Source organism: Trachemys scripta, chromosome 11, assembly GCF_013100865.1.
Source record: "Trachemys scripta elegans isolate TJP31775 chromosome 11, CAS_Tse_1.0, whole genome shotgun sequence".
NCBI classification, from domain to species: domain Eukaryota; kingdom Metazoa; phylum Chordata; order Testudines; family Emydidae; genus Trachemys; species Trachemys scripta.
In genome coordinates, this window is record NC_048308.1 from 19,584,951 (window position 1) to 19,610,546 (window position 25,596).

At 37.7% G+C, this 25,596-nt stretch overlaps 1 protein-coding gene across 1 annotated transcript in view; it reads right to left on the reverse strand.

Annotated features, from left to right (window-relative positions):
* Positions 1–25,596, reverse strand: part of LRP1B (LDL receptor related protein 1B) — a 1,021,752-nt gene that overhangs the window by 342,635 nt on the left and 653,521 nt on the right. Inside the window, exons 36-41 of the mRNA XM_034786032.1 lie at positions 25,080–25,214; positions 24,375–24,504; positions 17,069–17,195; positions 16,767–16,918; positions 16,355–16,479; positions 12,802–13,173 (exon numbers count right to left, since the gene is read on the reverse strand). Of these exons, the coding sequence (XP_034641923.1) occupies positions 12,802–13,173; positions 16,355–16,479; positions 16,767–16,918; positions 17,069–17,195; positions 24,375–24,504; positions 25,080–25,214 (1,041 nt within the window). The remainder of the gene's footprint in view (positions 1–12,801; positions 13,174–16,354; positions 16,480–16,766; positions 16,919–17,068; positions 17,196–24,374; positions 24,505–25,079; positions 25,215–25,596) is intronic.

The following is a 25,596-nucleotide window of genomic DNA, read 5'->3' on the forward strand; positions in this document are numbered from 1 at the left end:
AATGATTAGTTACATTGGAGAAGATAGGGATTAATACAGGAATGGAAAGGTGGGTAAGGAAATGGTTAAAGGGGAGATTACAATGGGTCCTACCAGATGGTGAACTATCAGTCTGGAGGGAGATTACTAGTAGAGTTCCTCAGAGATTGTTTTTGGGACCAATGTTATTTAACCTTATATAAACTTAGCACAAAAAATGGGAATGTGCAAATAAAATTTGTGGATGACACAAAGTTGGGAGATATTGCCAATATGGAAGAGGACGAAGTGGGTATTCACCCATGAATGCGTATGCTCCAATACGTCTGTTAGTCTATAAAGTGCCACGGGGACTCTGTCGCTTTTTACAGATCCAGACTAACACAGCTACCGCTCTGATACTTGACATCAATAATTCTACTAACCCTTCTGCACCTTGCTCTATCACATCCATAGGCAGAGGTCAAGGTTCCATGGTCTTTACTCCCTCAACTAGTGAACACAAATAATTTTTTAAAATTTATTTCTTAGGGATTAGTGAAGAAAGCAGAGGAGACCTGGTGGAAATAAACAGGGTTTTAATTCAATCCAGGGAATGGTCCCAAAACAGGAGAGTATATTATCAACTGGCCACAATTGACAGTGATTATGAAGGAGCTCTAATCTGTTTATTAGACCAGTATTTCAAAAGGTTCCAGTAGGGACTGGATTTTGGTTTCTATGAAATCACTTGTTTTATGGCCATCTTCATTTCTATTAATAGTTCTCTAAGATGAAGACTTTGAACCTCATAGTATCCATAGCATCCCAAGTCTATAGATTACTTTCCTAGTTCTCAGAATGATAGCCGTGTTAGTCTGTAGTCCTGTATGTCTTGATTCTCTATTTGCCAGGAATCCAAAATACTCAAGGAATTGTGTCAGTTCTGTGTGTTTGGTTCTGCTTTCTTTGTACTGCCTACTGATCAGCTAAATTGTCTATGGAGTGAATTCCCTCCTTCCTTTTAAAATGCATTATTAGTAACAACAAGATCCTGGAAGAGACTCTCGGAACACTGGCCAGACTGAAAGGTAATGACTGGAGTTGAAAAAACTATCATCCACATGTAAAGCAGATGAATAGGTTTTGAGATGTAATATGGTAATGTGAAGAGAGAAGCCTGTTCAGGTCTACAGAAGACAGAAAGTCTCTCTGTATATTTGTCAGAGTACTTTTTATATAGTACTCTTCAGTTATTTTCCTAAAGAAAGGTTGATTCTTATTGAATCAACATATGTTGATTTGCATTGAATCAACATATGTTAATTTGCAACTAAATATAGCCTTCACACTAAATTTGGTACTTCTTTTTGTTAACCAGGAGGATATATTATAATGATAGTCATATATTTAAACAATCTATTAGCTTAGTATATATTGATTCAGATTCTTAATTTGTATTATGGTAGGGAAAGGTGAATGACATTTCTTATTTATTAGATTTTTTTTAAAATTCAGGAATTGTGTCAAGCTGCATTTGGATAGTAACTGGAATTCAGTTAAAAATGGGGGAAAACAGAAATTTTAAATTGTTTTTATTACTGAAATAAAGCTATCTTACATTAGATACATAAGGGGAAAAGATCAGTTTATCAAAATAAATTTTGTATTTAAAACTAATTGATTTATTAAACAAAGGAAGTATTATCTGTGGTTAGTAACTGATTGTTTCTGTCACTATGTCCTTCAGATTATAGAACTACAAAATCTCATGCTCTTCAACCTCATTTTTATTAATAGATTAGAAGAGAGAAAACAAGCTTTTCTGCTTTTTCAACTCCCAATCATTTTCTCAGCTTTGAATTAACTATCATTGAACTGAACTCATTAAATAAACTGAAATGAAGACAATATTCTCTCTGCACCTGCAAAAGAGACTACTGCTGTCAAAAACTGGCTTAGCATTTCAACAAACTCTGGTGCCAGGTGCTTAGTCAGTGACTTCTACCAGTTTAGCGTTTGACTTAAAAAAAAAAAAAAGTTGGTAACAAACTTGCTGAATTGAATATTATATTTTATTTAAGGTTATCTTAACTTTAGTAAATTTAGGGCTTAACCCAGGTTGTCTTGATTTCAGATATGTTTATTTTTAAAAGACAATGCATTTTATTTATAGAAAAAAAATCTGATTTAAATTAAAAAAATAAGATTTTTATTCATCCCACCTTTGAGTGCTGACATTTTCAAGTACTGCTTGAAATTAGGAATGAGACAAGACTGTACTTCTGAGTCTTGCAGAGTTCCACCGAATACAATGTGCTGTAACTCCATTTTGACCAGTAGCTATTTGAGTAGCTATATGCTCCGAAACTGAAAGGGTATGTCACCAATCTGGAAGTCTATTTAATTAGGATTGGGTAGAAGTCATGACGATAGCTCCAAGGCAGCTGAGGTCATTATTGAGTTCGTCTGAATGGCTGCGTCTCCTGGATTTGTTCTAGCTAACAAGTGGTATTCTCATGTTGTACTTCCTGGACTTCTTCAACTGGCCACACGGCCTGTATTCTTTTAAATCATGTATGACTGGGGCCAGAATTAAAAATCAACTTATTAGATGACTCGATTATCATCTTGTCTCAGTCTTCTCAACAGTTTCCCTCTGGAGTACTAAGAGAACTGGGAGATTTGCCTGGGCATCAACTCTCCCCAAACCCATAAAAACATGCATGGAACAGAGATATATTCCACTAGTTGCAGTAAGAACTGCAGGGCATCCCTAGAAGCAACCAAAAAGAAACCTGATATCAAATAAATGATTGCATCCACCATCCACATAATAGCATCCACCCATGTTAAGATTGTGGGGCTGTGAAGGCATTTATGGTTTCAGATGACACTTCATAATTCTTCTTGAGAATGTGGTCCACTTTTTAGGTAAACAGTCCTACCAACCACCAGGGAACATACCCACATTCATCTTCAAAAGTGATACAATTCTGGATTTGAATCACACACACTTAGGAAACGTATTGCGTTATACACTAGGTGCAGGGAGTCTGGAAAGTAGTGAGTGGTAGGCCAGGGAGGCTCCTTACCGCCTGCTAGGTCTTCCACATCTGGGCTGCTCCCCCTTTCATCCCTTCATAGCCAGCATCCTAGGGAAGAGGAGAGGAAGGTGGACAGGCATGGCATCCTGCAGTAGCAGCTGAGGCTGTTAGCCTTGTTGAAAGAGCATGACAACCTTCAGCAGTATATAGGGTTGATAGCCTGGACAAAGGAACATGGCAACCTACAGGGGACGATAGCCTGGTACATTCTTAGAATTTTTAGGTGTAACCAAACATTTCCATTCCTCCCCTGAAGCATGACAGGGGATGGATAGCTACTGTTTATCTAGGGCATCAATCTGATCCTCTGAATCAGACAACCACTAGACCTTCTCCCCAAAGGAAAAAAAATCCCTTTCTTCCCCCCGCCCTCCATTTGGATGTCTGGATTTATATTCCTGCTCTGTGCACTGACATTTACAGCCAATTCTCCACAAACCACCAGTAAGTGCTTTATGGATCACAGTTTGAGAATGTCTGCTCTATACCAATATAAGTTCCCTTGAGTAATATTAAGTACTTATTCCCTGCTCAGCAAAATTCTTCACCAATTCCACCAACCTCTCCATGCCTCAGCTTCCCATCTACAACCAGGGACAATACACTATAGCCTCACAGAGATGTCAAGAGGCCAAATCAATCAATATCTGCACAGCATCCAGACAGGCCCAGAGAGCAGGTACTATATCCATTCAAAATAGGATTCCATTATCATATTTACTGGGCTGCAACATACTATGGAGTTATGATCGCTTTAGAAGCAGGATGAATATAAGATAAAAGCTGCTGACTCTCCAAAACACAAATCAAGAAGCCTGAGTTCTACAAATATAAACTAAGCTCTCACATAGCAGCATCCATGAATAACACTTTTTACCATCTCTAATTGGCTAGGAGAGTCCTTCCTCAACCTGATGGATAATGACCTCGTCTTCATCACCTCTCAGCTGAACTACAGCAATGCAATATACATGGGATGAAGTCTATAGCATTTAGGAAACCAAATAAATGAGTAAACCAAACCACTATATAATGTTTCCTCAGCAACACAGGCTACCATCAGCACCTGAAACCTCTTCTACACACTGTACACTGGCTTCCCATATATCAAATCAAGTTCAAGGCCTCAGCCTTTATCTTCACAGTGCTCAGTAGCTTGGATCCAGGACATTTAAAGATCCGCTTAAGTTCCGGATGAAGACAGTAGTTGACAATTTTGCTTCTCTGGCACAATTGAACTTTCTACAATATGGATAAGGAAGAGACAGAGCTTTCTTTGGGGCTGTTCTGTGAACCGTGGAATGAACTGCTAAAGCAGCTAAGGACTATCACAAATCTCACCACCATTTGCTCCAAACAGAAGGAACATTTCTTTGACTTACCTTCTCTAACATAAATACACAGCAATTAAAAAAAAACATGCTAGAACAAAACACTACACTGCACATTCAATCCCGTCTTGGGGAGAGGATGAGAGGAACAAAGCCACACAAACATGCATACAAGATATTAGTCACATTACTTAATTCACTAAAGGAAAGCACTCAGAGACTATGACAATGAGCTCCATGGACAGTGCATAATGTAGGCTGGGGCAGGCTAAGCCTCCCCAAACCTCTGCTAACACTCCTGGGGCTCAGAGCTCCTCCGGGCAGCCAGGGTTTGGGCCAACCAGGGTGGCTTGGGCAGGCCAGCTGGTGCAGCTTGGACGGGCAGATGGGCGCGCGGAGCGGCTTGGGCGGGCTGGCCAGGGCTTCTCCGGCTATGGTGTGAGCTTGGGGCTCCTCTGGGGGGTGGGGCCTTGGGCAGAAGGGGAAAAGTGGGGATGGAGCCTAAGGCAGCTGGGGGGCTAGCCTCCTCAAACGGGCAGTTCATGCGCCACCCATGAGCTTGATACAAGAACTGATATAGAACAGCACAACAATATGTGATGTCACAGTAATGGGAAAAAATGATGTCAAAAAGAGGGAAGAATTGCACTGACAGGCAATTCATAGTTCAGACAACCCTCTGTCATACATGGGGCATTACAAAAGAGAAAGGGAGAAAAGAAACAAAGAAAAGGAATAATTGACACTGAGGAGTGGGGAAAAGGAAAATTAGCCCCATCCAGTTGTTATAAAAAAAACCCATTCCTATTGAACCAACTGTGCCACCGAGCCAAGGCCAAAAGTGAAAACTTTAGCATTATACTGCTCAACCTGCCTGATCTCATTCCATAAACAACTTCCAAGACTATACATCTCATGTGCAAAAAAAATGTGCAAATGTAAATTAAACATAACATACCGGATATAACAAAAAAAAAGCAAATAAATGGGGCGGGGCATGGGAAGTAATTGGTTTTTGGCTCTTCTTATCTGATGGAGATGGAATCCTGTCTGGTACTGAGATCTTAGTGATTCTAAATCTGCTTTTAGTGAACTGGAAATGTTAGATAATGGGTTGTTTTTACACTGTAAATCTACTTTCAGTGAGCTGGAAATGTGTTAGATAATGAGTTGTTTATGAGTTGCAAATCTGTTCAGTGAGCTGAAAATGTGTCAGATAATGGGTTGTTTATGAATTCTAAATCAATATTCAGTGAGTTGGAACTGGGTTAGGTAATGGTTTGTGTAGGGGTCATAAATCTGTTTTCAGTGAACTGGAAACATGTTGGATAATGGGTTGTTTCTGAGTAGTAAATCTGTTTTCAGTGAGCTGAAAAAAATGTTATATAATGGGTTGCTCGTGAGTTGTAAATCTGTTTTTAGTGAACTGGAAACCTGTTCATTACAGGGCTCTTTATATGTCGTAACTGTTTTCAGTGAGCAAAAAATGTTTGATAATGCATTGGTTTTGAGTGGCAGATCTGATGTCAGTGAAGTAGAAACTACAGCTAATGGATTCTTTATGAGTAGTACGTATGAATTCAGTGAACTAGAAATGTGAGTTAATAGTAACTTGCATATCATCCATTCTATTCTCACCTTTCCGGTTAAATATTGAGTTATGGTTTGTATGAATTGTAGACGTGTGCTTAATGAGCTGGAAAGGGTTGTAGACCCGTTTTGAGTGAGCTAGAACCACACTAGATTATGTTTTTAGTGCGATTTCAGAGTTCTTGTAGCCCAAAGAAAGCACATTACAAAATATTTGCTGATTAATTGGTTTTCAGAAGGACCAGAGGGTTTAATTACTGTCACAGGTACATCAATTTTTATCTTATGCTATTTTTTGCTTGCTTATCACCATTACTGAAATCTGTATGCTTGCTTTCACCTAACCACCTCTTCCCCATAGCACATAATCAGCAGGTCAGAAATCAGAACAATTCATTACTTTATATGCAATTTTAATACGTTATAGTGAAAAAATTCATATCACCCCGGCTTTGGAGCCAGCTTTGCTCCTTCCATTTCCCCACCCCTTAAATTTTCTTTATAGATGCCCTTTCCTCACCAAATTGCTGCATTTTACCACCTACTCCAGAAGATATCTCCATTGATTTAAATTGAGTAATATCACATTTACACTAGTGTGAGAGGAGAATCAAGTACAAAGATTCTGAACAAAGAGAAGAATGTTTCAAACTGGAGCATAAAATCCCCCCAAAATATGAAAGACATTGGACAAAGAAAAATATTTCAAGAACAGCTGAAATACACAATATCATACGTAGTCTTACAAAATTATTTTCATTCAGTATGAAACTACAACTCAAGCATTTATAGAAAAAAGAAGTTGTGGGCATGGGAAACAACATGGTTTTCAAATATGTCCAATATTAGCACAGTTGAGTTTTCTGCACTGAGAAAGAAATTAATCTGATACAATGATTCAGAAGTATAATATTGTTAGTGATAGATGAATTCAGGAGTATTAAGATTCCAGATAGAATCTCTTATTAGTAATTCATTTAACACTATGAACTGTGATTTGTAGAGTGTCTTTAGGTACTTTAATACACAGTATTATAGTGTAACTGGGGACACCTTATAAAGCACTGATTTAACTATAATTAAGATTGGAAGAATTAGATTTTTTATCAGTAAATGTTAATTTCATGTACACACACAAAATGACAAACAAATATTTCCATAAATGATGATCAAAATTGACAGATAGGCAAAGTAAGAAAAATGCTACTATAAAACGTATTAGCATTTGATTTAAGGATATTGACTTTGTATATTTTGACATGTGATGTTGACAATTTGTTTTTAATGTTTATAAAGCTTTAATCTGTTGAATTTCAATGTCTACTGTCATTTAATAATCATTGTCTGCCTCCCCATAACTTCCCATAACTGTAAAAATTTGAAAATCGATAACACTTGGGTGGCAGGGTTAAACCTCATAATTTTGTTCAACTGTGCAAATTTAAATAGATAAAAATATATAACACTATTATCTGCTGAAATTATAAAATAATAAAAATTGAATTCTACCAAGCCTACCTATAATATTGTCAGAGAGAAAGAGAGAGAGAATTGAAAGGTCTCCAATTCTATCTCACACAATGCTTAGCATATTTTGGTGCTAGTGGAAACAAAATAATTATGGAAGCTCCAGCCATGGGTTCATAGTGAAGGTTAAGTTGAAGTTTGCATTTAAAGAGAGGAATGAAGGTAGTTTGGGTGCTGCGGCAGAGTTGAGACACTGCAGGAATGCCCCTTTGTGGCTGTGCATAGCATAGTAGACTGTCTTCTCTAACATTCCCACCAATGGCTGCTCCAGCCTCATGATTGTCTGCCTCTTCTCATTATTCAGATCTCCAGCCAGGCCACATTTATTTCCACCCTTTCTAGCGTAAAAGAAAGACCAACAAAAACAAATGGTGGATCCCTCCTTCCAGTCTGGATTCGGCTTGTTAGGCAGCAGCAAGTCTTGGGTCGGTGCCAGTGGTGGCAGCATTAATCGCGGTGCCACTGCCTGTGCCACGCTCTGCACCGAGGTAGTCAGTGCCGTGGAGGAGACTTGACATCTCAACTCTGGTGCTGCGTGTTGGGGCTCAGCAGGTGTCTGCTGAGAGATGGTGCCGGAGGAGCCCGGTGCTTCGTAAGTGCTCACTCTGGATGAGTGGCACTGAGGGTAAAGACCTCGCTAGCGAAGCTGTCTTTTTCTGAGAGACCCTGGCTGGAGAGGTTGAGGATCACTTCCTGACAGTTTTGGAAGTCGGTGCCTTATCAGAGCTAGGGATCTCAGTTTATGAGAGTCCCCAGAGGACGTCTCTTGCAGAGGTTGGAGGGATTTCTCCAGCAGAAGCATTTTCAAGCGGAGATCCCTGTCACGGCTTGCCCTTGTTCTTAAGTTGGTGCAATGTATGCATTTCTGGGATATATGAGTTTCTTCCAGACAGCGAATGCAGGAATGTGCTGTCAGAGACCGGCATCGGTTCACGGCAGGAGTCACACTTTTTAAATCCTGTTGAGCCCGGCATGACTGCAGTTAAGCCTCTCAAGAGATAAGGGTGGGAGATAATTGTAATGGTACTGTTCCCAAACGGGGAGTTAAGGAGAGAAAAAGTCATCTTCTTTCTTCTCTTTTCCTTTCTTTTTTTTTTTAAGAAAAGCCTCTAAGAAGAACTAAGGAAACTATGTAACTATATATAGACTAAGACTAACTAAGCAATGTAACTAAATATAAACTAAAAATACATTCCTATGTAACTTGTACCTTTTCCCCCCGAGAAAGTATCAAAGAGAGCACTGCCACGGAGCTCCGTCTGCAGCCGAGGACTGTTGAGAAGGAACTGAGGGAATGGTCGGGGAAGCGTGCGCTACAGGAGGTGCCAATGGCTGCACAAGATGACTCCTGTACGCGCCCTTCACCCGACCAAGCACCACTGCGAGAAATCTCCGATCTATGGGGCAGGGATGCACCAACACCTAGAGTGGAGCACCCACAGGGACACCACTCAACGAAGAATCTCCTCTGCCACTCTCAGACCATTCTGCTTTTTACCCATCACTCTTGGGTCCCACAAGGTTCCTCCTCTGCTGTTTCTTGTCCATCAGAATTCCCCCACTGTCTCTCTTCCCGAAAGACTCCGGCAGTGTACCTCAGTGATCAATCTGCCCCTTACAAGCCGTATCTCAGGGCTTCCCCCACAGAAGCCTAACCTGTTCCCTATCCTCTATTGCAGCCTGACTTCACCCAGGCCTTTCCCAGAGGGAATTCTCTTTGTTCCCCTCTCCTGGGCCTCACCTCTCTAAGTGAGCTCTCCACTCTGTTTATATATTCTCTTCCTGACCATTTTGTCATAGTTCAAGGCAACTGCACCTGAGTTTTTCCTTAGTGGTTCAGCAAGGGCATCCCAGCTGTTGCCTCTCTTAGGTGGAGATACCCTGGTCAGAAGGGAAAGAGATGTGTATTTCTAGGCTGATCAGGTCCCTTGCCTTCACTCTGTAATTCCCAGTACAGACAGTCTGCCCAAACCCACCTGCTTCCTTTCTCTTCACAGATGGATAACAGTGTAATTGCTACAGATATAAGGTATCACATAGTTCTTTCTAAGCAACCCTACTTTATTCTTAAGGTAAAAAGGGTTACAGAGAAAACATAAAAACAATAAAAAAAAACTTACATGCATGAGATGAAGCTTACCAGACATCACCCCAACCTACTTTTTTTTGTTTATCAGAACTTCAGCTCAGAACAAGCACACAGTCTTATGAGGCTTAAGTAGGCCAAGTCCTTCCCAGCCGTTCCCCTAAGGATTGGGGCTATCTATTGGCCAGGTATCCTGTCCACTTACTGCATCAGGAAAAAGGCTGTGACTCAGCCTAAACAATACAATTTCCCAACAACACATACACAGTTGCATTTTTAATACAATGTACCACAGAGATGTTTACCCTAATGCAGTAAGGTTTAAACTTAACTCAACAAAGCTTATATTAATTCCATAAGGTTTGTTCGTACATTATAGGATACTGATAGCCTGTCACACCTTTCACAGCTGGGATCACTATCATTCAATGACCAGATCATGGACACAGCTGAGGGATAGTTGCTAAGTCAGAGACAAGGGTGAACCCAGCTTGCCTTAAAGGCCTTAAAAGCCAGCCTGTGACAACTCTCTTTACATCTAGAATCTGAAGATGAATTTCCCCTGGGTTGGAACAGGGTCTGGGAAAGAACAGTGAGAAGGAAATACATTGCAACAGATGTAAATCTAAGATCGCCTTAGTCATGATGCTGGAATGGGGTCACATGGTGACTTTGTCCTTGTGGACCACAGTGTAAGGTGGCATGATCATCAAAACATTAAACTCATTCACTTTCCTAGCTGATGTAATTGTTATTAGGAAGGTCATTTTGAAATTGAGAAATATTCTAGAGAGTTGTGCAAGATGCTCATTAGGAAGCCCCATCAGCTTTGTTAGGACAAGATTCAACACCCATGAAGGCAGAAGTTTCCTGATGGGGAGAAGCACACTTTACCATACCCGTATGAGACCAGGAGACTTTAGGGTGAGAGAAGAAGGGATTTGTCCTTAATTTAATTGTGATGAGCAGAAATTGCTGCTATATGGACATTTAGGGACGCTAAAATTAAGCCCAAGCCCCAAGACTTAAGGTGTAAAACGAACTCTAGCACTGCAGGGACCCCAGCTGAAGCTAGTGAGTCTTTTACCAGTAGGCCAGATAGCAGACCATTTCCACTTTTGTTCACAGCATTTTAGCATGAAACCTTCCTGTAAGACACTGGCCTGAACCCTCTGACAACTGAAAATGTTGACATTAACAGCAGGTCATCCTCCACATTGCTAGGTGTAGTGTGTCTGAGATGGAATGCAGAACAAGTTGATAAAGGCACAAAGTCAAACAGCAGAAATCCATTCAGTGGGGCTGCTAGTAGCCTGGGTAGTGGTCAGCACCTCAGACATAGAGAGATTGAAGGTGTTACCAGCATCTGAACTGGTGAAGAGCCCAAGTTAGTTAGTTCTGAGATGTCTGATGTCAGAAAAAGGTTACAGTGGTACTGTTTGAGTCTCTGGGATCTTCATAGGTCAGCAGCATGAATTTGGAGAGAGATGGTGCTTCCTCTTTTTCTTTTGCTTATGGTCTTCTTGTGAGGAGAAGTGTTTCCTCTTCTCTCGCCCCCCCCCTTTTTTTAACCCTGATGGGCATCTGCAAGCACTTTTAATGTCAAGACATCTGTATCAGTGATGGAGAGTTGGTGCCAGGGATAATGATGACAAGTAAGAATCAGACACAGAGGAGGCTGCTTCCTGCAATCCTCACTAAGGCTATTGAGGCCTTAATAGATGGTAGTGGCTTGGTCTTCAGTGCTTTTTTTGACTTAACCATTACCAGTGGTATCAGATGGTACCAGTAGGAGGCAGAGTTGAGTCTGGTTCCATCCCTGCGATAGAAAGCTATGCTAAGGCCAGAGCAGCAAAATCAGTCTTGGATCCTGCATGAGAGGAATTCAGCATGAAGGCTGCACTTGGTATCCTGGATGGTCCTGGAGTAGCAGGCTGTAGGCACCAAGAGGCCAAATAAACTTGTAGCCTCAAGTGCCCCTCCATTCTTGTTCTGGGAGTGAAGGCATGGCAAAATGTGTACTGAGTTACCAAATGGATTGTGCCCAGACACAGATACAGGATACAGGCATTGGTTTTTGGTATGATCACTGGGCAGGAGGCACACATCTTGGAGCCCTTACAGACCTCTGTGCCCAACATGGCACCAATGAGAAGTTGAAGGAGCCTGATACAAAGGCAGGCTACATACAATAAAGTTATCGTCTACTCCTCCACACTTACTAACTACAAGAAAATAATCATACACTAGACTAAGAGAAGAACTTAGATTGTAAACTGTTTGGGACGGGGACTGTCTTTTTGTTCTGTGTTTGTACAGTGCCTAGCACAATGGGGTCTTGGTCCATGACTAGGAATCCTTGTATAGTAATACAAATAAATACATAAATAATACATAAATAAATAATTTAACCTGACACAAGGATGAATCCCATTTTCTCTCCGTGACATCAGCAAAGCAAATGAGGTGGTTGTGGGGTGTACACCCTTATGCAGAATAGGGTAATGATGTCACCCTTACAGAAGATGCATATCCCACCCATTTCCCCAACAAACAGCTCAACCCAAGGAACACCACATCCACAAATGGAAATGCACAGAAACCCAGAAGACTAGTCTTTACAATATGTCCTATTTTAATTTGTTATATTACATCATCCTGTTTTCACAAACTATTAAATCTGCATGTTCACTCACAATTTCTTTGAAAAGTTGAGTCCTTTCTTTTGCCTGATATTTGGCTAATATTAAAAGTTCATAGGCACATTATTAAGTGTAACTTTGAAACATAATAGATTTGTTGATGAGTGTATACAGGTTCTTATGCAGTGAACTAGGAATATTAAATGGCAGAGATAAACTCTATTGAAATGTAAATTGTGAACGACAATAAACAATTTCATAACTCTCCAACTGCACTGTAAATACCTAACTGCTCTTTAGGTTTGTACACCCTGTATATCACATAAATAACACAGAGTAGGTGACTTTGAAGCTGTAATACCACAAGATAATTGAGTCTGCAATATGTAGATAGATGATCTTATTACTTATTATAGTTGTGTTATATATGTTACAGTATAGTATGCTTTCATTAGTTGTACCCAACCAAGCGTAACCAAGTAAAACCAAGTGTAATCAAATCCCTATTTAATAAGGGTTACCGATACAAATAAAGGAATTAAAAGTAAATGTTTACTTACTTTCAATTATCACTTTTCTGCCGGCCCAGTTGTCTTTAATAAGTTGTATATTTCCAAAATGTGCATCACTAAAGAAGATACGGTTAGTACCCGTTCCTTTCAGGTTGTAGTCAAAAGCCAATGCTATCACATTTTTGAAGTAGTCTGGATTTTCATATGGCCTTACTGGTGAATTTAAATTGGTCTCATCTGAAAGATGTATACTTTTTAATATCGTCCTTCCTGAATACAGCAAGTAACCTTCATGTCTCAGACAAGTGACACCATCCTCTCCAAGATAGCCATGTGCACAAGCACATGTTCTCTGTGCATTTCCTCGATACAGACAAAGTTGCTGACATCCACCATTGTTCTTGGCACAAACATTAGTACCTGTAAGGAAAAATTAGTCTGGCTTTTGTAATTGTCACAGTTGGTTGACTTAAATCAGAATAAGCTTTTATTAAGCATACAAAGGATTCTTTGATGTAACCATTTGTGTTATATTTGTTAATGCAACAGAGAACTATGAAAGTAAAAAAGAACCATTATTGTTTAGGTCTCAAAATTCTGACCACCACCCTAAACTAATTTTTAAAAAAGAATTTATGAGCATGGATAATTAATGTTGTTTTCAAATGGTAACAGTACATATTTTACAAATACAGAATATGTAATTACTCAATCTTAAGGAATTGAAAATCTGTGAATTTTACTAACTTTTTTAACAGTTTTTAAGAGATGGTTTAAAAAAAAAGTTACTTGCAAAAAAAAAAAATCAACTTTCAATATCCTTAGGTTACAATAATTTATTTCACAAATTTGTATTTATCTTCTACCAAAATTTAAATATATATCAACATATGGAAAGACTCATTACCAATATTTTATTGAGCCATTTCTCAATGTTTAGATGTATAGCTATTTGCTAACATTTTATTTTCAATTCCTTTGATTGCTGACTTAAAAAAAAATTCCCCCTACCAAATGTACACAATTAAGGAATTATTGTCAAAATAATAATTTCTGTGTGATTTTATGACATCAAAGATTACAAAACTGTCAGAAATTGCAGATAAAGTATTTTTGTCTGTCTTTTCAGTACTTTGTATGTAGTCTGTTTCACTAGCTTCCATAGTTTACTTTTTGCATTTGACAGCATTTTTGGTATAGTCAATTTGACTCACACTATAGTTACTTTTCCATTTGTGAGAGTTTTCCACACAACAGTGGAGAAAAAAACTTTTTAAAAAGTTGTTTTGTGGTTGTAAAACCACAAAATTTGTCAGGTAACTCAGGGCACATTTATTTTAAACATATGTATTGATTTATGTATTTATTTATGTAATTGCTATATTTTAAGCTGGGTATTCTTCTCAGTGAAAACAATGGCTCTTTTATGAGTATAAACACTGTCACCATTTCTTTTTGCTAAGATAAAGTTAGAAACAACTTGAAAGTTATTACACATATCCTTGCCCCTAAGGAGATAACTATAGTAAAATAAAATGAAAACATTGTGGAGAGTTATTTGTACACCATTTTTATCACATTTTTTGTTTTTCTTTTGTCATGGAAGATGTTTTTCTCAAACTTCTATATATTCCTATATTCCTCTCTCTATATCTATACACATTGAAATGGTATTTAAAATCAATGAAATATAGAAGAAATAATGTTTACTTTATTTCTTCTATATTTCATTGATTTTAAATACCATTATAATGTTATTCAGTAAGGCCATGATCCTGAAACCATGCAGAATTTCACTGATGCGGGGACAGAAGTTTGCTTGCAGATCATAGTGCAGGATTTGTACTTCGGAAAGGGTAAAACAGATGTTTTGGGAAAAGAAATGAGGATTAATCACTTGTCACATGTTTTTTTATTAGTGCTAGACAGGTCATGAAGCAAGCTAATTGCATTTTAAAACTTCATTTAACTATTTTAGCTAAATAATAATAATAACTTAAATGAGAGAAAAAAAAATCCAAAAATATTTTTCCAATTTTTCCCTCTTTGCCTTCGTGGCTCACTGACAGCCCCTCCAGAAGACATTTAACATTTGTAGCCTAGTAAAAATCATTCAACTATAATAAAACATGTTTTTCAAACTAACAATCAAAAGATTTTTTATCATTTTATTTTTTTTCCAATAACTGTCTCACCCATCACTAGTACAATCAAGTCTTTAAAGATCTAGTTAAAAATCATTTAAAAAAAAAGACTATTTTTCAACCAATTTTTCTATATTCCTGGCTCTATTATACACAAAGCCCTTCCAAGAAAGCAGAATATTAACTCTTTCTAAGCCCACTTAAAAAAAACAGTTAAAAATGAGTGAGGGATTTTTTTTTTTAGTCCACAAAATATTATCTCTTTAATCTTCTGAAATCACATGTACAGAGCCCTAACAATGGCAACACCCAGCAAATTGTCCAAAAGAGAGCTTTCTATTCTACATCACTAAAACATCTTTTTAAAAATAATGAAAATACACTATGTTAGAAAACTAGAAAAGTCAGTGGTATTTATTGTAAGCATTATGTCTATCATATGTATGAAAAAACAAACCCACAAAAAACAAAAACAAAACACCACATCCTCTAAAAGGCATAACAGATTCCATGATGTGTAATATTTTAATTACAGCACTTTGTGGATGCCAGGAACACCAGACATATGGTCTTATCAGAGTACAAGGAAAACCTTATTAATTTAAACTTGATATGTACTTGGGTGTGCGTGCACAATTTAGACTGGATTCACTGTTTTTTTGGTGGTAACTTTGTGTTTGAAGGAAACAAATATAATCTCTGCTAGAATTCTGGTCAGCTTTGCTCACCAACAGCTTGATCCAAAGTCCACTGAAATCAATGTTAACCTATCCACCGCCTTAAGTTGCTACGGATGATCAGGAAGCTTTGAGCTTTGGCTGTCTAATTAAATCAGTTAGCATGGTATTGATCCATTACTGATTGATTCTTAATGCCTCCTGGCAATTGGAAGGCAGGCTGCCAGGTTTCCCTGAACAAGCTGATATTAGGCTCACTCTGAGGAAGTTCTCACTTGATGGTGATCTCACAATTTTGGTACTAATTCCAACCTTTTCTTTTTCGGGGAAGGTGATTGAGAAGGTTGTGGCAAAGCAACTATGGTCTAGAGTAAAACATGAAATTTGGAATTCTGAGTTTCCCTTGATCCCTTTCAGTCGTACCTTAGGCTTGCACAGGGTACTGGATAATTTTTAATCATTGACTTGTGATGGACAAGTGCCAGGTATCCATGTTGATTATTTTACATCAGCTTAAGGCCCATGTCCTGCTCAGACACATGGTTCTGGTTTTTGTTTTGTTTTACTATTGAAAGAGTGATGGGGGGATTTTGTTTCATATATTTTCTTTAGGAACACTGTTAGAAAATTATAATTTAAAAAAGGAACAATGTGGAGAATTTTAAAAAAAACTTTCATAAAACAAGGATGATTTTGCTTTTCATATTATCCAAAATTAATACACAAAAAAGGTAACATATGATATTAAAGTCATTATTAATATAATTAGCAAGAGCAAACCTTTTTCTCGTTGTCTGTTAAAAACTTTCACTTCCTTCAGGTTTATTCCTAGGCCGGTCCTCATGGTCACAGCATCTGTGGCATCATTCTTATGACCTCTTCTGATCGAGCCATTAGCATGTGCTCTGCCAAAAAAAGTTGAAGATGGCTGATCAACAACCCTCATATAATTAAAATCAAACAAGTAATTAAAATGCGACAGACAGCTGGCCTACCAGAAGCTGAAGAAATCAACTCTTTTCTGTGACATTGATATGCTTTGAATACCAAAAGTACCTTTTCTGTGGAAATTGCATAGCTTTGTGAGATCCTTTCTGTGACCTTGCTATGGAATGGCTAATCCTACAAGGGTGAAGTATCTGGCACTGAAATAACATTTTGAGACTCAAATACTTATGGAAAAATAAATTACCTGTCAGACCAGTAGATGTAAGCTCCAAAGACTGCTACTGAAAACATATCCACATTGCTCCCTGACAGCACAATCTCCCGGTTCCCTCCACTCTCAAGGTCGATTCTTTCTATCTTGTCTGTACGAGCATCACACCAGTATAATTTATTTTCCTAAAGATCAATTTCAAAGTAAACTTCAACAATCTATTTTTGTCTGAGAATTGTATTATGAACATAACAGAATGCTAAAATGGAAGACCAACTTGTAATGCAATATATTTAATGCACATTTAATATGTAGTAGAAGATACAGGAACACACCTCATAGTCAATGGAGATTCCATTAGGCCAGGCAATCCCCAAGCTCACAAGCACAACCTTCTCAGACCCATCTAACCGTGCCTTGCCAATGCAGGGAGTCTGTCCCCATTCTGTCCAGAACAAATACCTAAAATATTGCAGAAATTCACAATAAATAGATGAACATGTGCAGACCTGCATATATTTGGCAACAAAATATAAGTGCAGTTCATATCAAATCAATGTTTACAAATATAAAACTCCAAAGGATTCTGATATTGAACTGGCATAAATAACACATTGCTGTCCTTTTAAAGATGAAACATGCTTTACAGAGACTAATCATCTTATTCAACTTGCTTGATCAATTCCTTGATATCTCAGCCTTTGTTTTAATATCTCTACTTTTTAGCAAAAGCTTAGGTAGGCAAAAATGTACAATGTAGCAATCAATACGAAAGCTCAAGCAGTTTCATGGGTTGCTACTAGGTTTCTGATCAATCAAAACATTTGGGACACTGGTTAATAGAAACTGCTAGGCCCTATTAACAATTCTTCAAGTTAAAGTCAGAAAGGCAAACCTTTTCTCACCTCTATGAGAAGAATAAACCTTGGTCAACTTTGATATCCCCTGTTTGCTAAGGTAATTAAGGGCCTGATCAAAAGGGCCCTGAAGTCAAGAGGAGTTTTTACACTGATCTCAATATGCTTTGGATCAGGGCCTAATACCACTACTGTAGTTTGTATGAAGTAAGTGATATTTGCCTATTATATATTGCATTTCTGTAGCTTATTTGTAAAACTGCAGTGCTCTTCCCTTTATGTTTTGATTTGAGATACAAAGATACAGGTGGTGAAGTTTTTTTAGACAAGGTAGGTGATTTATCTTTTATTGGACCAATTTCTGCTTTTTTAAACTTGTTATAAAATATTTTGATGTATTCCATATGTTGACAAAACATGAGCATATCAGAGACACATTAGAATATACCTTAACAAATCCAGTATTTTATTAACAAATTTAGCAGAAAATTGCATTACCGCAGTGTTAAGGTCATTTTGGTCAATTCCTGAACAGCACAAAAACCAACATAAAAAAGTCTGAAGCTAAGGTTCTTTAACAAACAGAATATACTTTCTGTTTCATATATATTAATAAATACACTCACATATGTGTACAAAAAAAAAAAGAAAGAAAGAAAGAAAAAGCCATATAACAACATAGCTCTGACCATAATAAAACAAATTCAGCTTTTTGGAACATGATGTTTGCATATACTTACAACATATTTAAGTAATTTTTGAAGAGCTTTACATTTTTAACAATTATATTCTTACAACATTTCATCTATGTTCTGTAAACAAACACACACACACTATATTAAAATGTAATGGATGCATCTGAGTATAAAGACCAGTTTCTTAATTGATGTACACAGCATAGCTCTATTGACTATGGAGCTATGTCAATTGACACTAGGTGCCTCATTAAATCACAGACCTATAATTATTATCCAACAGAACAGTAAAACTGCAAGAAAAAAAATAGAATTCCCTTAAAATACAAATATAGAATATTTATTTATTACGGGGAGCACCTTTAATAAATTAGACACCTTCAGTCTAAAAATATGGAATATTCCCTGAAAATAAGAGACTCATATTCAAAAGACAGGCAGAAGGTTGGTGGAAGGGGAACAACACAGAAGCAGAGTGACCAAGGTACTAATTCACCATATCCTGACAAAATGAGATTACATTCAATAATTAACTACTCATAACTAGACCACTGGGCATGCTGGGAAGGGGGGATGCTTAGATCAAAGCTCTGCCTACAGCCTGTTCTGAGCAGAATGAGGGAATGTAGCAAGTCTACAGAGCCTGCTTCCTTCCGTGAGATGAGTGCTGTGGTACAGAACACCAGCTCAAAGGAAGAGAGGGAACATATGACACCCCTTCTACTCCACTGCACCTTTAATTACGAACATAGTTAACACATTGGGCACAGTTTAAATGAAGTTGAGGAAAGATTTTTTTGAATTAATATTGTGAAATATGAAAGTTTAAATTTTCACACATAGAATAGAATAGAATAGAATATTTTAATGTTCAGACCATTAGTTTCTACCAAGTAGCGAGGATTTCAAACTCTTCCTGGCTTCCTCTAGCAAGAAATGAGCAGGATCTTTCTTTTAATAAGAGATTTCTTACATCTAGTCCACTAATACTTTCTACAGAGACAGCATCCTCAAAACAAATAGCTATCAATAACTCATAACATGCCAAAATGGAGTTTAATAATAGATTCCTCTGTTCTATATATAAAGTGGACAGTGTTGTTGAAAATGTAGCTCTACACTAAATGCAACATTATATACTTATTAAATGCACTCCTGAACTCACGAAGAGTGCACATACGCTCTTTGACCAAATGAAAGCTTGTAAAGGCAATCTACTCCCCAGTTGACTCAGGTTTGTCCTGGGCAGATTGTACCTACAAGTGAGAAAGACCAGGGTGTCCTATCTGGCTATCACTTTGGCAACACTTGTATATCTTGACATGCTAATGAGGTATTAATGAATTTAATATAAATTAGTTAAATGCATCTACAAGAGTGAGAGAATATGGATGCTGGATTGACTTTGGGGGAGCATTAAAATAGGGTTGCAGGGAATGATGCCAGAAGCAACAACTGTAGGGAAGGAGGAGATGGGTGCTGTAAGGGGCTAGACAAAGAGGAGGTCCATTTTAACTGGCACTCTGGTTAAAAGTATCATATACTAGTTTCTTTGTATTAAAATATCCTTCCTGTCCATAGTAAAAGTCATTCATCTTTAAACTTCATGTCATAAGTGAAAGACGTCATGACAAATATGAAAAATAATATTTTATTATTCAAATATTAAATATAATACATATCTTATTCTATAGAATTTAACAACTACATCAGGTAACTTCTAAGTTTCTAAGATATTAAGCTAAAGAGGGACCCAAAGAAACATAACCTGTCAAAATTTCCAAAAATGAGTGATTAAAAACTCACCTTAACTACATTTTCAATGCACCTTTAACTATGGAATAGCAATCAGCATCTCCAAGATTAACTATACTTGTATTCACATGTTTAATCAGCATTATTTTCTTGACATAGAAGTTACATTGAATGCTGACTTCAGAAAAACAGTTCTTCATTCTTTAGTTCAACTAAACACTTGTTAGTCTTCCTCTTAGAGCGCTAACTGCTTGTCTGAGACAACTCCAGTTACACACAAAAACCATATCTAGTAAGGTAAAAATTCATTTGGGACTCCTAACCAGAAGTTTGTAGGGAAAGAAGCCCTGAAATATCAAAACACTAGCAGAATGACACAGAATAGATGTTGCTAACTGATGTAGAAAAATGTATAGGACCTTCCCAGAAGGGTGTCAATGTACGTATCTTGTGGATCTCTGAAGATGGCACTTCCCTATATAGAGAGGAAACAACAGGATGAAAAGAGACGATGTTAAGCTTAATCTACTTGAAGTTAATATGAAATATCTGAGGTTAATTTGAATGGGACAGAGGAATCAGTCTTCAGTATTTCTGAAATTTTTCAGTGTGAATTAGGTAAGTACATGAAGTTAAAATACCTAAACTAATCAGGAACGTTCTCCTTGGCTTCATCCAAGAAAATCAAAATTAGTCAAATCCATATCATCTTGCAGGCATAAGTGAGGTGAGGCAGACAAGTTGCCGTATAGGTCTAAGGTACCTTTCTGAACTTACTCAGTATGGTTTATATTACTATCTAGAAACATTATCAGAAGGGGATGAACGATGCATGGTTTATATTTTGCTATGACTGGCAGAATTAATAAATAGAGCTGTTTGGGAATTTGAAGATAATTTGTTTTTTGACCGAAAACACCAGTTCATCAAACTTGAAAGGGGCTGTTTTGATTAAAATTTTCAGGAATGTTTCCCAGAGATCCATGATGGTATTTCTGCTCAAAACCAGAGAAAGAGAGAGAGCTCCCCAGTGATACCTACCTGTATTCACATAGGATGCAGAAGACTGGGGAGATGCCTGATTGACAGCAGGGATTTGAACACAGTTCTCTCATATCACAGGTGAGTGCCCTAACAAATGGGTTATAGTCTGTGATCACTGCTGTTGGAGCTGTTGCACTTTGTATAACTAATTAATTGGGCCACAGAGAGAGAGGGAGAGTGACTGGCTTGATAGGCCAATGGTTAGGAGACAACTCAGATGCAGGAGATACAAGTCCCTGTACTCACTCAGGGAAAACAGAGGCTCAAACCTGGTTCTCCCCTCCCTCCTACATCCCATGAGTGCCATAACCACTGAATTATTGGCTATTCTGTGATTTTGCTCACACTGTTTTTTTGTGAAAAAAATATTGGAAGATCTCTGGTTCTTCCTAATGCAGAATGAGAAATTTTTCAACATCTCTAAAATTTTCAAGGGATAAGAAAACAATTTCCCTCTCAACTTTACTTATAAGGGTTTAACAATAGTCATTTTCATTTCCCTTTTGCAGCTGTCAACTTTGGTTTCATTGACATAGAGCTGGGGTATAAGCAGCTATTAAAGGTTTATCTAGAAAGAAGGCAAGAGGGGGAGGAGTGAGGAAAGGAGGCCTACATCTCACATAATAAAGAATTTATTACCACCATCCACCTATTCAAAAGATGTCTTTGCCCCAGAGACTTCATTCTTTCCTGAAGAAATCACAGAGGTGCAGTCTGGGGCTGGGTAGAGGTTTACAACTTCAGAATTTATCTCAAGTGACATTTTTGAGGCTTGAATAAAAGACAGAGATCCAGCCAAATTGGGATATACTGTCTTGCCACAAGAGGAACACTTACTAATTAATGTACCTTCGTATTCTCCACTTCCTCAATCATTTTGAACACACTCTGAAACCTAGAAAGCTTAACAAGACTGCAGAAACTAAAGAATCTTTCCACTACTGAATTTGTTCATAAATCATTTCATGCACAGTACACTGTTCTCTTTTTTTTCTACTGTCTTGTACTTCAACTGGAATTACTGAACAAAATCCTCCAGACAGTAATTCACCTGCCATTTGTTGTACTAGCTACTTTTGCGTTGCACCAAATCATAGTATTTTAAGATTAGAGGAGAGAAAGAGAAGGCACAGTAATCCAGTACAAAGATTTTTCCCCCCTACCATAGCAAACAAGAAAATTCTCATTTTTAGCACTGCCATTTCTCTTTTACCTCCTTATATGGCTATTTAGGGTTTATTCCTTTAGTAATTTAAAACAGGAGACAGTCAGGAACCGGCCTGTGAAAAATGTTTGCATTGAAACACAAAACACACACGCCTGCTTCCAGGTTTAAGTGAAAGAAAAAGCTCCTTAACATTCATTCCCACTCAAGGCCTCTGGATCCACCCTCCCCCATAAGCAGGTTTCAGATTTTAGATGTCTCTGCGGAATGAAGATTGGGGCTACAATCCCTCTCTCCTCCCCAAATACTTGGAAGTAGCTGACTGTTTCTTTTCCTACATTCTAAGCTCTTTTAGGTGGGGGATTTATTTATAGAGCTCACTACTGCAACCTGCTGGCACTCCCCAGGTAAAATAAATCTGCACAATACCTCCTGTGAGTTTTCCCTAGTCAGGCGTAAGTAATTGTACTCGAGGAATATATAAATAATGGTGGTCACATCTTCATTAAAACATTTACCCTGAAGTTGGAGCTTGTTTAAATACACAAGCCCCTTTGAGCAAGAGTACTTTATCTGACTCTACTGTGCTTCATTCGGGGCTTTTTGAGGTGCTTTGTCTCAGAGAAGCGCAGCTGTCCTGACAATTTGTAGACAGAGATGTGGTCGCTCACATAGCTGGGTTCCGATCCCTTAGTTGTTCTGAAGACAAAAAACAAGGCCGTGAACTGTCAGCAGAAGTAGACAGGCCATCAGTGGAGTTATCTGAACACAGGAGTTACGTCATGTTGAGGAGGCAGACTTTGAGATTCTGCACTAGCTGAAACCTCTGGTTGCTTCCACCTTCAACCCAAGATATAATGATTTATAATAATCCAAGCTGAAGAATACATATATCACTATTGTTAGATCCTTATCCTGGATGAAAAGAAAACAGTTTCAGAAGTCCTTTTCCATCACTGATGCTAACTGAATGTCGAGGCTTAGTGGTAAGTTGGAAGAACCACTCTAGGCTTCACACCACTTTGAAGAACTCCCCTGACTGAATGTAAAAGCTGATTTCCTGTAGGTATTTGATCTCCTTATGATGGGAGTTGGTTGAATCTGTGGAAAATGAGATATATAGACGTATATATGACTTTCTAAGGGACTTTTGTGTTTTCCGGGAGGTTGGCAAGTTCAATTTTCTGAAAGAGACATTGATAATGCATTAGCAGTAGACACAGTTGTTCTCCACTTGTCTTTGCTTGTCAGGAAGGGCCCAGGTTCTGTTTATATGTGGTCACTCAACTATGTCTCTGGGCTTCCCCATGTATAATGAAGCCAAATTCTATCATACAGTTAATGTAATCTGGTGTGATTTAGAATATTTTGTCTCGGGAAGTCCTTTTCATAGTTGATATTTTCTTCAAAGTAGGATGAGAATTCTTTGTAGTGGTCAATGTTTATGTCTGATGTTTCACTTACACAATCCAGAACACCTGTGCTGGCAACAGCTGTGCAGCTGTGATGGTAAGGGGATCTGTTATTACATCAGCATAGTCCGCAGCACTTTGCAATTGGTGGATGGATCTGAAGAATGTTTTGTGCCACCACCATTCTATTCTTGTACCTAAGCACTTCATCAGATATAGTTTGTCCATGAACAATGGAGATCTTCTTGTTTGGTGCGGAGAAGATGTTAGATTGGGGCCAACACATTGATATTTATGGCCATCAAAGAATTACACCATTCTAATAGTTCATCACCACATTGGGCTTATTATAGTTGGGTAGTTTGTATTCTGACAATGTGCTGAAAACTTAAAGAGGATTCAAAAAAATTAAGCACACTTCTGATCTCTTGCTAGCCTTCAGGTAAAAGACAGTCTAAGAGTAGGGAAACTGTTCTGCAAATAGGGAAGTAGACTGTAATATTTAGTTTAAACAGAGATGTCATAGTAAGTATCTCAGTATATGAGAACATCCAATTTTTATAAAAAACTGTTTTTTACAGTACAATCTTTGTCTGGTTTTATTGAAGACTCTAGCGGTAAACAGATGTCAGAATGAATGCCCAATTTACTAATTGTAGAGTTTTAATATTAGCATGCATTTTTTTACAAAGATATAGAAATATTTAAGTTACCCTTTTTCTGGGTGCACTGCTATGGATCTTGGCTGGTCCAGACCCTGGGATATAATTACGTATCGGAATGAGCCATTGAGTCTAGCAACTTCAATTAAGTTGAAGCCATGATCTGTCCAATATATGTTACCTAGGAGAAATACCAAGAAATTACTAAGAAAATAAACTACTTCTTTAAAAGACCAGCTGCTGTTTAATCTCAGCTGCATAAAACATAGTAGCAGAGAATAATGTTCTGTATTTGTTTTAATATGTTTTTAGGTTTTATTACTCTCTCATTAAACATAGTTATTATGAACATACACTGAAGTGAAATTTGTAATTTTTAATCCTACTTTCAAACATTTCTATCTTAAGGTCCAAACCAAATCTGTATGTATCAAAACAAAGTTGAAACTCCACACCTAAGAAACAGGGGGCATTTTAATTTTCCAACTGTCTTCAAGCATAAGAGAATGTCTAAAACCATTTTTTCCACCTTATGGAATTCTTGGGAGATTTTTGCTAAATTCACAGTGAGTGATCGTCAATATGAAAAAAACATATCAGAGGCTCTAAATATAGGAGAGAGTGAAGCAGAAAGAAAAAAAATGCACCTCTGTGGCTAGAAGTACAGAAGTCTACTATTATCAAGTAGGGGGGGTTTTAGCATAAAAAAGGTCTATCAAAAAGGTATTTAAGAAATAATAAAGGCATTGGTGATACCCGCTATCCAATCCACTGCTATGCCTTCAACCCTTCCCAAGCCATTTGAAATTATGTCTTCTTTCCAGGTCTGGTCTCGTCTAGCTCTGCTAATTTTGTTGAAACCCATGTCAGTCCAGTAAATTGTGTCATTTCCTGGGGGAAAAAATACAGACAGAAAAAATATAATTAGTAAAAGCTATCACCTTGACTGGGGAATAATTCAATGAAAAATGTTCTGCTCAAAATGAACCTCACATTTTTGCTCAATCATCCACATGAGGAACTACATTGTTTCTTCACAATTTTAACATTATTATATTAATACCTACCCCAGGATTAAGATAATATTTAAACACCATCCCCATCTCTAACTACTTATTTTCCCCATCTTCTCCATTTAAAAAAATAAATGTACAATGGGCTAGATCTTCCAGTAATGAAAATCAGAGTAGATCCAATGATCTTAAGAACAAGGACTGTCTTATACTACTGTATATTTACAACTAATATCACAACAGGGCCATGACCCTGATTT